Genomic DNA, 13,429 nt, shown 5'->3' on the forward strand with positions numbered 1-13,429 from the left:
AGCTTCCTGCGTCAAGTGCCAGCAAAAAATAACCTTTTGCCCATGTGAACAAATACTGTATTACAAGAATCATGCGCGCTCACGGCAGCTAGAATAATGCGAGGTCCTAGTCACTGAACATATTCAAACACATGTAACATCACATATTGTCCAGCAGAAAACGGTATCGGCCGGCCGGCCGCCAGACCGCGCCGACAAAGTAACAAATCCGTCCGACCGAGAGAATATAGAATCAGCCCTATACATGGCATACAAAGCGCATACGCGTAGTGCACTCTCCACACAAGTCAGTCACATTCACTCGGGTTCACACTACACCGCACCGAATCGTCACCGTCACCGGCGTCTCGCGTCCTCTCATCCAACCACCTGAGTAGTCCGGCCCGGCCGCCGTCCAGTCTCCAAGCTCGTGTATCTGGACTGCGGTAAATGCAGACTGTCGCTCTCTCTCTCCGTCCCGTCCCGCTCGCCGCTGGGTTAGTGGCGCGGTGGCGGCGGGTGCTGCGATATGATCACTGCCGGCCGGTACTGCTCGGAGGCTGAGCTGCGCGCGTGGGTGGTCAGCTCCAGCGGCGCCTCCTGCGGCTCCAGCTCCAGACAGGGCTGCTGGAGCTCCAGGTGAAGCGGCTCCAGCCGCGGGTGAGCGGACTCCAGGTGGCTTGGGAGCGACTCCACGTGCAGCTGCAGCGGCTCCAGGCGAGTCTGGATCGGCTCGAGTCGGGTCTGGATCGGGTCTAGCCTGGTCTGGATGGGTTCGAGCCGAGTCTGGATGGGCTCCACGCGGGCGGGCAGCTGGGGCTCCAGGCGGGTGTGGACCGGCTCGATTCGCGCCGGCCTCGGCTCCGCGCAGTCACCGAACAGATGGTCGCCCTCCAGGTGACGGATCGCCTCCACGATCGTGTCCAGGTTCTGACGCGATGTTGTCGAGCTCAAGTACATTGGCCTGAGGGAGATAGACAAAAAAGTCAGTGATAGTCGTGCTACACGGAGCGTGAACACTTACCTAACGCAACATATGAAAAAAGAATAGCGGGACAGTTAGCCAAGAAGTCTTTTCAACAGTTCGAGCAGCTTTATCCATTGAATCCGCTAACTTCGACGCAGACGCAGTCGCTTCAGCTGGCAGTTCTGGGTATCGTTTAACTCAACAGCAAGGCTGGACTTGAACTTAACCCAATCTGACTTAGCAACCTGCCCAGCCGGAATATTACGAAGAGTTTGTCTATAAGTTTGACATTACATACCAAACACCAATGCCAAGTGCACCTCTCCCAAATTCCCAGTGTCCCCCTTTATCGTACCTGCGAGGGGCCACTGGCGGCGGTGGCGGCGGCGGGTGGACGGTTTCTTCCGACACCATCACATGCTGTTCGCTCATCACCAGCTGTGGTGACGCCGCCGGCTCCAGCCGCGGCTTCTTGAACCGCATGTGCACCCGCTGCTGTTGCTGCTGCTGCTGCTGTTGTTGCTGCTGCTGTTGTTCCTCGGTCTGCCGGAGCCGCTCCTCAGCCGCCAGCCGCTGCAGTCGCTCGCGCTCCAGTTGCGCGCGCAGCTCCTGCAGCTCCATGCGCAGTGTGAGCAGCTGCGGCTCCTGCGGCGCGGACGGCGGCCGGTGCGCCGACTCCCCCGTCGTCAGCTCCTCCTGGGAGGCGGAGCGGGGCACCGCAGACTGGGGCGGTGCCGGCGGCGGCGGCGGGCTGTCCGCAGCGCCGGCCGCCGGGTCCGGCGACTCGGAGCCGCCCGACGACTGCGGCCCCAGCAGTCGCTTCAGCTGGCAGTTCTGGGTGAGCAGGTGCGCCTTCTCCTGCTCCAGATTACAGATGAAGTCGGAGGTCTGCTGCAGAATCGCCGCCTGTGAACAGAACGGAGAACGGTCAGTGGTCGGTGGTTATATGGTGGTCAGCGGTCAGATGAGTCACAGGTTTGAACGGTCAGCGGCCGGTGGTGGGCTCGAAGAGGCAGCAGTCGGTGACCCGCGGCCGACCCGAATTTAGACGGCAGCGAGGTGCTAATAACGACCAATGGCAAAAAATGATGGCTGAAAACCTATCGGCCGATGTTCGAGATGTTCGAGAATTGCCCATAAATGGCTCTATGGCCAGCAATACAAATTACATGCCGCATGCTCAAAACCAGGATATGAAAAATGCACAGTAAACGCTATTCATCTCGCTTTTCCTTAAAGTACCTACCAACAAATTAATGTTCGTGTATTTGTTTTGACTTTTATTTCACCCAAGTGAGCACATAAAAAACGAGAGCAATAATTCAAGTGTTTGTTTGATGATCGCCTCCGTCATCATCAAATAATATCAGGATCGCTTTGATTAATTTCTATTTTCTCGTCATTCATATCTCCAATCATACCAATAATGTACTTTCGAATCAATATCCTAAAAGGAATGGAAGTTAGACGCAAAAGTCTCTTTTACTAGTTGCCCCACATCGAGGAAAAACGACCAGGCACGCATAACCCACCAATGTTATGTACCGTTATAACATCAGCGACCTTGCCTTGAAAATACCACGCGCGCACCGTCTCGTGTCCTTGGCAAACATCCCTGTCTGGCACGCTGTAACGCACCGCCCGTGGCTCCCCTGGCCGGTAACGACCCGGCGAGCGGGCCCGATCATTTTCCAGTCGGCGCGCTACGACCCCTGTTTCCCGGCACCTGCTACGGTCGATTACGTTACGCGCGTAGTACGCTATCCGCGTGCGTGCGTGGCGCCGCCGACCCGTAGTATCCGGTCTCCCGCCGCCGCCGCCGCCGCCGCCGAGTCGGTGGGGGGGGGGGGGTGGGGGGGGGGAGCAGACGGGAGGGTCGGTATCCGCCCGGCGACCGCCAGCCGCCATCGACCGGCGCCGCGCCGCGCCGCCGCCTCATTGAGCGGTGGCGCTATTTCCAAGATTGCCGCCGGCCGGGCAGAGGCTAGCCGGTGCGGACGCCCGCGCGCGTATTTACAAATTGCAACCGAGCTCCGCCGTGGGGTAATGTGGGCAGGGGTTTTCGCACTACGGCTGCGGTTGAACTACCGTCTGTGGTAGAAACTTCAGGATGATGGCGCGTTTCATACGAAATCTGGCGCAATGTTTATTTGCTTCTGAACTTGTATTGTTATTGCTGTGAACTCTTGAAGTGGGAGTGTTTCAATAACAATTTGTGGATTATTTGGGTTTCTTGATATAAAAATCGAATAATATTATGAAACATTGTGTGGAAACCGCAAATACTGATATAATCAATTGCTTAGTTTGGGAATTGATACACATTTTGTAGAGGTTTGTCTGGCAAATGGTGTAACAAACTTCAAGCCTATCATGATCTGAAGCTGTTGCAACAAATCAAAATTGCTTTGATGTTCCATAGTACCTTGTTGGAAAGACTGGAGCATGGTTCAAGATGATGTGTAAAAATTCAAGATTTGTGCAAAAGCTTATGACTGAAGAGCGAAAACAGTTCTATATGATTGCTCAATGAAACGTGGAAATGGACGACAAAAGTATTCAACATTCCAGCATGTGAGAATAACTTCAGAACTTCATAGTTCTTGTAGAATTGCATTCTCCTTTTGTACAGTTCTAGGTTTTGTTAGGGTATTTCAATTTCAATGTGTCAGTTGAGATATAGGTACATTGCGGACAAAATTTAGAATCATTGCAATTGCATGGTAGATAGGTACTTGTTCGGTAAAAAGGTATGTGATTAATGCCACGAGAAAGTTTTTTATGATTAAATATATGTTCATTGTTGTACCTACAAAAATACAAGCTTACTAGCACCTAGTTATTGAATCAAATCGAAAGTATTTGCTATGAATGTAAATATGTACCTGCAAAGTATGTCAATAAATTTGTGTGATGTTGACCAGAGAGCTGTTGCTGTATCATCTGGGCATTTATGTTGCTTCTTACATTAGGTGTTAAGCATAGTAATTACCTATGGGTGAACTTTGTGCCAATATCTTCAATTCACAGTGTATGTAGCATGTCTACAACCCTCACTGATACTGCTATAGCTATAGGCATTTGGCTCCAGCAAGACCAAGGGCATGAACTTCACAATTGCACAACCTTTTTATGCACCACTAGTCACTTTTTTTCCTTAAGGTGCACATGGCAGTGTACACAATAATGCGCAGAGGGCCTACACAAAAACAACATGACTAGTGTGTACACAATAATGCGCAGAGGGCCTACACAAAAACAACATGACTAGTGTGCACTATGATGCACAGCATTGTACCCTGATTATTTGAAGATTCTAATCACTCAACAGTCAGGTCATTTTTGAATGTCACAACTCACATTTATTATACATCACTTGTCAAACAAGAGCATGATGACACACATTTTGACAAGCAATCATGGTAATATTCCAATAAGTTGGACACCTCCCTGGGCGTGATTTTCCAGGAAGGTAGGTACCTCTGCAGGTGTTGTGGTAGGTTAGGTTGAATTGGGGTTAGGTGAAGTAAGGCAGTCAGGATCAGGTCAGACCGTAAGACCTGGTCAAGTTGATTTTAATATTTCATTCTAATTTGACATAGATGCCTATTACCTATGTTTTTGCTCCAGACTGAACTTCATTAGGCAATGAGTTCATTTTGTGTTGTTTTTTATCTGTCTTGATTTGTGTTTTTGTCCCTTATGTTTTGCCCCATAGGCAAGGGTGGAGCTTTTCCAGCGAAGGTGGTGCTGGTGGGGCAAAAAAGCTGTCAAACCTGCAATGCTCGGTTGTTAAGTTAAATTATGTGCAACACTGAATCAATTCTTTTAATTACAGAACTAACATTTTGAATTACACAGACATTTCAAAGCTCCTCAATGCAAACAACATAGTGGTTTGCTAAGCAACGAAGTTCTACAAATAAGCAAAAGTTGGAGGGGCAGAACGCTTTTTTTCTGACAGCTTCGTAACATGTTACGAAGGCACTAAAACTACTTCAGTACAGGGTGTAACGAAATTATCCGGACATCTATTTTTTCGCCATATCTGTTTGCACAGTTTCCTAATCCTTTCTGATGTTAGAAGTGGGAATATTGGATGAATACGTGCCTCTGCTATCGGTTTTCAACTCAGCAGTGACCTGACCTTGTCATGTGACTGTTGCTCTGAGTAGGAGTCGATTCACAGACGGGTTCACATGGTAGTTTTCGTCCAAGGCAGCTGCGAGAAAGGGATACAATCTCTCCTTTCGTGGTAAAATTGCATGGCGGCATCCACGGCGTCATGAGCCAGAAGCTGGTCTGCCAGCAGCTGGACATCAGCAGCAGCCAATTGCACATCTGCCTGAGGTGTAATAATCTGGGACTTCGGTGGCAGACTCAGCCCAGTCGCGACCACAAAAGCCGCCCTTTGTCAAGTGGTGAGGAGAGTCATCAAGATAGCGGCAAGGAAACGGCACCAATCAATCCGCAAATTGACTCGAATTCTTACCAAGTCAGATAATAAGAGATCCCATATCATGGTTTACCGCTACCCGCCCTTTAACTTGGTTCTAGTGCCCTTCAAACTGAAAAAGACAACGAAACTGACGGGAAAACAACCAGTTCACCACCTTTCGCCTCACGCCAGATCGCGTCCACTGGTTGAAGAATGATAAGGGTCTGGTGTGTGAATGAGGTGGTCTGGTTGGATGGGTAGCCGTTCGAGCTGTATTATCCTTTGAACCGTCAAATCGGCCATGTATGGGCGGCCAGCCGCTCGAACTTGCTGGCCTTCGCCGCCGTCAAACATCCGGACAACATCCAGAACTGGAGCATGTTCAGCTGCCTAGCGATCCTCCAATAGAACATAGTGTCACAAAATACCGCCATCAACGTCAAGTATTACCGGAGAAACATACTGGCCAATGAATAGTCGGAGGCGCTCAACCAGACGGTGTAGGAGGCCCTCCTATACCGTCTGGTTGAGCGCCTGAGGGCTCGGTTTCTGAACGCGCACTGATGCCTGATTCAAGCCACGCTGTCTTCATGCGGGACGGCGCGCTACTTAAACGTCCCTAAAAGAACGGGAAGTGATGCCGATAGAACCTTCAATCATTCTGGGCTAACGCTTATGACTTGGAAAAAGTCGCGATCCCAATTCAATCGAAAACCTGTGGGCTCTTGTTCAGTATGTATGTATGTATGTATTGACACCAAAAGCCTTCCACATATGGCGTGGCGATTACGGCTTAGGTGACTGAAGAGACGCCCGCCACAAGCACCGCCCAACCGCTGGCGCTGCCACAGGTTTAGACGGCGTTGGTCCGCATCAAAGCCAGTGTGCTGGAGAATACATTGGCTGAAATGCTCCAAAACATTCGCCACTGTGTTTTTATGAAAGGTGGCTACATGCTCAGTCAAAATAAAAAGTACCAGAATGTTTTGCTTTTTAATTTCAGCGGGAAGAAAGATGTCCGGATAATTTCGTTACACCCTCTGTAATGTTCAAGTGGTTGCTAAATTCGAAATCAGCTCCAAAAACTAGCCTAGAAACATGTTAAACTCGAAAAAGTGAACCGAGGTCATCAAAGGTCATTGAGCTGACCTGACCTTCATGTGACACCCTAATGCATGGGACCAGCATCATATCACATATTTCAACGCTTGAAACCACGTAAAGACTGCAAACGCGCGGCTAATGCGAGCCGACATACGCCGAATCGCGATTCAGGCCAAACATGGCCTCGAGAAATAGGTCACAGGTCAAAGGTCATTTGGGTCAGGGTCATGAAATTTTCAGGGCAGGAGTAAAATTGATAAAATCGGGGGTATTGAAAGTTTCGTCGCGATCGGACGGTTTTTACGCGAGTTACTCACGAAAAACCGATGGGGTCCGCTCAACGCCTCCCCCTATACGGGCGAGGGAAAAGCGCAACCAAAGACAAAAATATGCACATGCGATAACCTATACTGCGAAAAAAGGTGCATCATTTTTTAACGTCGCCGACAAATTGTAATAACCCCAAGCTCAGGCAGATGTATGGTAGAAAATACCCCAACTGAAATACACTACGGCGGAAATAAAATACCCTACGGCGGAGCTCGGTTGCAATTTGTAAATACGCCGCCCGCGCGCCGGCGGCGCCGGTGGCCTCTGCCGGGGGTGCGGCGGCGGCCAGCTGGCGGCCCAGCTGACGGTGATTCAGCCACGCCGCGCCACGCCGCGGCGCCGCCGCCGCCGCCGCCGGCCGGCCGGCTGACTGTCCGACCTTGGCCGGCCGGGTGGCGGGCGCGGACGGCAGCATGTGAGACGGTCAGCCGGCGCCCCGGCGGGGTGCGCTGCACCGTGCAGCAGCGCCGCCGGTGACCGACATTCGGCCGGCATGAATCACACCGCAGGGTGATGTGTCTCACACGAGCCCGCGTCGCTCAGAAACTGGGATTTCACCCGGGACCAGCCGAGACGACCGCCGGAAGGCAGGGACGCCCCCGGCCGACCGACCAGCTGCCGCAAATAGTTTTTTGATGCTGAAGAGCAACAGGGGGAAGGAGCAATCCATCAAACATCAGTTGACGAGATCACGCACTGTGATATATGAAGGGACAAACCTTCGCGCGGAAGCTTTTTGATAAAACGATCACCATTATCCGGCATGGTATGGATTAGAGAAGTTTGATCAAGTGTTTGGGGTAGCCGACACTGGACATCAAAGTTCAGCAATTTGGTTATCGTGATAGCTGTCAAGCTGCTACGATAGACGTCATGACGTTTTAAGTAGAAACTCTGTAGTTCCGCGACGAATCGCGATTAATGACATTTACAACGGTGCGTAAATACATATGGGATGACGCTAGCGCTGCTGGGGTTGAATAAACAACCCGAATGAATGAATTATTTGACACCCGATTCAGTGGCAGAAAATATGGTTTGCAGGGAGCGACACGGCAGTAATGCCATCTTCACAATAAGTCTTTACACAGAATATAGACGATGCAAATCGTATGTCCTCCACGGGATTTCATTAAATTTCCATATTTTTACGGGACAGTGGGATAGAGACGAAAAATTTCAACTACCAAACACATATAGGATGTCAGGAACACCATTCACACAAAGTATTTCAAATCAGAAAATACCAAACAGATATGCCAGAATCACGACTTTGCGCGAGACGGGCCAAGTGGATGGAGCCCTCCAATTTCTGTGAGGTATGTCGGCTGAAGCCTATTACAATTTTCAATTTTGGCACCGGCGCTGGGCGCATGAAGATCACTTGAGTGCAACGCATGGACTAAATATGGTGCTTCGAGCGAGTTGACCTTTGATAAATTTGGATGTTTTGCTTCACCACTTGTCAAGCAGGTGCAAAACATTAGGTCACGTTTGCTACGCAAAAAAGCAGTCACCACGGCTTCCCATTAAAGAATAAAGGATTAATAGAGTGCGCACCGACTACGTTTACGTCCTTCACTTCACCCGTGAAAGAATAAATAATGAGAAAACCGAAGGCATCTTATCCCACTAATAAGAATGCGAAGGTAAACAATCAGTTGGAAGCTCATCGTTCAACTGATATTTTTTTTTCGTTTTCGATTACTAAGTGAAAGAAATGAACTCAATAACGGTCGATAACTGAAAGAAATCATAACGATAACTGATAGGAATTTGTTGAAGTTTATTCTGAATATTTTCGTATCACCTGTCAAACTATGATATTCAGCCGCCCGAACCACTACTGAAATCAACGTCAAACCGTCCCTTCCGCCGAGCCGCTGCGCCGAGCTGAGGGTCGCAGGGGTCAGAGGGAGCGCGGGCGGGCGGTGCCGGCAGACATGACGCAGTTGGCCGCGGCCTCTCCCCTCTCCTCCCCCTCCCTCCAGCAGCTGACGTCAGCCGGCCGCCGACCGGCGTGGCACCCCTCCCCTCCCCCTCCCGACCGGCCGCGCCCGGCCAGCCAGCTGTGTCAACAGCCGCACGGCGCATGCGCAGATCTCGGGCCGCTGACCGAGGCGTCCGTCACGTGCGCCCGGCGCCGCCGCCGCCGCCGCCGCCGCGGCGACCGTCCGCCCTTGGCCGGCGTCCCGCCGCCGCCAGCCGCCGCGCCACCCCATGGCGGCCCCGCCGGTACCGGGCGGCGGCGTCTGGTGGCCGCGCCGAGCCCGCGTCCCCGGCAGGTGCGGGAGAGAGAGCGGTCGGCCGGCCGACCTCAGCTACAGCCGCCCGCCTCGCCCGCGGGACGCCGGGGCGCGGCGTGCCGGTCACGAGATCGCCCTACGCGCGTCCCACTGCCCGCCAAGCTAAACGCAGTAGGTTGTTCGGCGACTCACCTTGCTCAATTTCTCGCCCTCGCGCTGCGGCAGCATGGCTCGCAATGCCAGGAAGCCGGCGTTGATGCTCTGCATGCGTCGTCGCTCGTTGCTGTTGGCCACCTCGCGACGAATGCGCTTCTCCTGCTCCAGAGAGGCAGGCTGCGCACACACCGTGCCCGAACTCAGGTATCTGCGAAACAGACAACGCGGCGACAGTTAGATGGAGGCAAGGCAGAAGCGTGCAGGTCACATGACAATAAACATACAAGTGTTTGATCAGGTGACAGGTTCCTTCGACAATTGACGGTTCGTAGCCAAAGCTTCGCGCCGACCACCATTCGAGGGCGAGGTTATTAAATTTTGCAAAGTGGATGCTTAGCAGAATTCCTGCTAGTAGGTACATATTTACTGATAGACAGCAATCTTGCCCCGGATAACGGTCATGCGAACAACCATGATTTACAACGGTCGTAAACGGAAGAATTCTTGCGTAAAATAAAAGATAAGCAACAAGTAGCTCTAAATAGCTTGCACGGCAAAATCCAAGGTCACAGCTGCGTGTGCTCGCACGGAACTGATCCATTGCTACGAGGTGTCTAGGACGTTTCAGCTTCTTGATTGGTGTATGCGAGTGCAAAACACAATAATTGTCAATCACTTGACCTGAATCGCTTTGATAAACGAAACATGCGCGCAGCACTTGACGAATGAACTGATAAAAAAAATCGCATTAGGCTTCATTCATACGAATGAATGGTAACTCTGCAAACGGCTCTGCACGATCACGGTTGTGAGCAAAGGTCATGTTTATATCTTAATCCCAAACTCAGCAAGCCATGAGCCCATGTCTGTCGCACAGAACTGCATACAAAAAGTATTCTTTGATTAATCTGTAAATAAAATGTAGGCATAGAAAATTAATTATCCATTAACGAAAGCGACACAATATTTCCAGAGTTAGAGCACCACAACTTTGCGTAGTTTTGTCATCCACCGAAATTACATAAATACGACCAAGATCAGAGAACGACTTAATTTAAAAAAAGGACGAGCTTACTCTTCAGTAGAGCAAGATGCGCCAGTATTAAAAGGACCAGTTGGCTACTCTAAACTAACGAACTTAACTTATGGTGAACTCAGTACCCTCACACCCAACGCGTCGTTAAAAATTAAACGGCACGTGCCACGTGCCCAATCCCAATGATCATTTCACACCTGTTTCCATCCCATACACATCGGGCGTGCGAACCGGAAACGGCCTGCGGACAGGTGGCTGACCTTTACCCAAAAGGAGATGATGGATCAACTACGTTTATAAAGAGATCCCACAAGCGGTTTTCAAGGCAAATGTTTTCCCGGTAGCGTAGTAGTAACCTTCTTACAATTACGAGACGAGCGAAATAATATTTCGTTTCAAGAATGAGTTCTGGAGAAAGAAAAATCTAGTCTCGGTGTGTTCAGAGCAATTACCAAATTTCCCTCACAAGAACTGGTTCGAAATCGGAAGGTGAAAACAATCGGTAAAATACCCCTCCACGTCCGGTTACAGCTAAGCTCCAATAAATTTCCTTCTTTTGCGAAATAGGAAACGTTCCTATACTTAGAAGAATAGGCATAGTTAAGCCGTATCTTGCCGAGATACTTTGACATACCTAGCGAACAAGCACATAACAATTATGTACAATCACTGTGCACAGATTCAAGAATAACTCTTGAATCTGTGCCATAGATTTAAGAAAAAAAAAACATGTACATCCAGCCGTATCTCCCTCCCCTGCATGATCATAAGTTTTGACAGAATAACCTCCAAGATCAATGACTTTTTTCGTGAAAAAATGTAGGAAAATGTCACGCTAAAATCACCTGCAGCTTTGCCAGTAACATTGTTAGGTGAGCAGATGGTTTTAAACGCCCCGTTTAATAGATCGGGAGTAGCATCGTAAAGAACAAAATTATCAATAGAGGGGACCGGAAAATGAACACATCCTACACCTATGACAGATGATGAAAAAATTCGGGGATCAAATTGAGGCGTTTAATGGCATATGGGAAAGCAAATCGAATACTATGCACTATGCAGGTCAGGCACCCGAATCGTCTGATTAGAATCCCTCAAGTCAAATTACACACACCCAAAACTCGCAAGATTTTCGCGCGAGCCACCAGCACTTCTGGAATGCATTTCATATTGCGGGCATGGCGCGCCGGTTACATCAGCCCCGGCCGAACAGCTGAACGCTCTGCCGGCACCGACCGACCGCACCCTCTCGCACGTGACGCCAGTGGGCGGGGTCAAAACAATACCGCTGTCAGCAACCTGGCACTGCAACCATCAACACCGGGGATGCAGACGAGTTGCTCTCAAATACCCCTCATTCACTAGACACCTAGCCTCTCAACGGCGTGAGCGGTGCAACGCCAAAAATGAGCGGGAAAATGAAGCCCGGAGCACCACGCCCCTGAGCCCAAAATCAAAACAAAAGGAAGACAAAATACATGCAAAAAGAATTTTACCACAATTCCAATGTCAGGAGGGATTATTACATTTGGGAACAAGGATGCATGCGGTTCCTAATCAGGCAAAGTCCCAGCAACGGACGAATATAACCACGTGCTCCGAACCAAGAACAGTTGAAAAATGCTTATTTGTATCCTGAGGCTCCAAATACTCCACTAAAATGAATTGACCATTTACACACATGAAGCAATCAAGCCATTTTAGCAAGAGTATGGATACAAAATAAAAATAATAAACCCACCTTTCCACGTCTCCGGTAACCCCGATCTCGCTCTCGTGGCTGCCGGGTAAATCGCCCACTCCATCCTTATCGGCGACTTTCAGGTGCATTTTCAAGCGTCAACACGCTTTCAGAACACTTTGTCGCACACACACCTACGCGCTTGCCGGGTTACACCCCTTTTTCAAATTCAAATGCAACCGCGCGCCCCACACCCCACGCCAAGATCACCAACTAATGGCGGGTGACTTGGCGGGAAACAGCTGCGCCTCGCGGCCGCCAGAGTTCATACGCGCATCAAGGTCATGTTTTATGCTAGAAATATTTCATCTAGAATACATATTTCGATGTAGCATACGGATTTAGCCTAATCTAGATGTAATTATGGTACCCAGACGAGGTATTCGTAATATAAAGCGCAAAACATGAATATCTACTTTTTGTAGCGCATGCATTCCTTAGTCACCACTCCCAGACGGTCGTCAGGTGGCGCCACGTGCCGGCGAGCGGCAAACGTTTGAACTATCAGCTGACTGCGGGCGTGACCTCGATCGTGGGAGCGAAATCGCTCGGCTGGCGGCCGTCGACTATTTTTGGATTCGTACGAGATGTCATGCTCAACTTCTCCCGTATTTTCAATGATCCGACAATGGCCTGATCTACTCAGCGTCATTGGAGGCATAGCAAATAACGAGCACGGACGAACGGAGGGCCCGTCTCCGATGGAATGCGGCCGCGTGGTCAGCGACCACGTGGTCCGGCCACGCCGGCCACCACCTGGCACCTGGTGGTCCAAAATCGGCCCACGACCCGTCCTAGTTAACAGTTATGTAGGGTGTAGCTCCAATTGTGACCTATTTAGTGAGCTATCTTTCGGCATTGTTGCTCCAAGGCTGAACTTGAAGACAACTGCGGACGTATGAAGGACGAGGAAGGGAGGAGATACGTGGGTTATAAACCTGAAATTTAATGGTTGGCGAACGGGTCATTCAATTGCACCCGCTTGTTTTTCACAGAGCGATGACATGTCACGCCACGGCCCTCCCCTACTCAAGGTTACAACTCGCTTCTCCCTCCCCCCCCCCCCCCGTAGTCCGTACTAGCTGACGCTTACGATCATTCGGCACGGTCTCTAAGGTCATACGCTATGAAGAACGGCTGATACGGTGATACGGTGAGGGATCTCTGGGGAGGGGTGGGGAGCCGTCCGGGAGGATTCCGACTTCCGATAGGGGAGAAGTTAGCCAGGGTAGTCGGCGAGTTCACACACTGTAGTGACCGTAGCGTAACGTCCCGAATGAGCACTACTACGAGTACGGTTTTAGAAAGGGAACAGACGAGACGGCATTGGCGGGCGCCGGCGGCCGCTGCAATGCAACACGGAGATAATCTCAGCCAAGGCGGTGCAGCGGCGGCAATATCAGCCCGAGGCGGAAAAGGCCGGAATGCTATG

General features: G+C 50.5%; 1 protein-coding gene across 1 annotated transcript; it reads right to left on the minus strand.

Annotated features, from left to right (window-relative positions):
- Positions 1-34: 34 nt before the first annotated feature.
- On the minus strand, positions 35-12,453 carry LOC122385463 (transcription factor AP-4-like). Its single transcript, XM_043373769.1, has 4 exons — positions 11,998-12,453; positions 9,257-9,428; positions 1,302-1,852; positions 35-943 (listed from the first exon to the last, which is right to left on the minus strand). Exons 1-4 carry the CDS (start codon positions 12,084-12,086, stop codon positions 478-480), a joined length of 1,278 nt encoding a protein of 425 aa, XP_043229704.1. The 5' UTR covers positions 12,087-12,453; the 3' UTR covers positions 35-477.
- Positions 12,454-13,429: the final 976 nt, after the last annotated feature.

This window comes from Amphibalanus amphitrite, unplaced genomic scaffold (genome assembly GCF_019059575.1).
Source record: "Amphibalanus amphitrite isolate SeventyFive unplaced genomic scaffold, NRLGWU_Aamphi_draft 000220F_arrow, whole genome shotgun sequence".
Classification (NCBI taxonomy): domain Eukaryota; kingdom Metazoa; phylum Arthropoda; class Thecostraca; order Balanomorpha; family Balanidae; genus Amphibalanus; species Amphibalanus amphitrite.

Excerpts from the sequence above, each read along its gene's own strand:
- LOC122385463 (XM_043373769.1), bottom strand. The coding sequence starts at position 12,086 with ATGCACCTGAAAGTCGCCGATAAGGATGGAGTGGGCGATTTACCCGGC. Across the intron at positions 9,429-11,997 it reads GTTACCGGAGACGTGGAAAG|ATACCTGAGTTCGGGCACGG; the intron begins GTGGGTTTATTA and ends TCTGTTTCGCAG. Across the intron at positions 944-1,301 it reads CCGCCAGTGGCCCCTCGCAG|GCCAATGTACTTGAGCTCGA; the intron begins GTACGATAAAGG and ends TATCTCCCTCAG.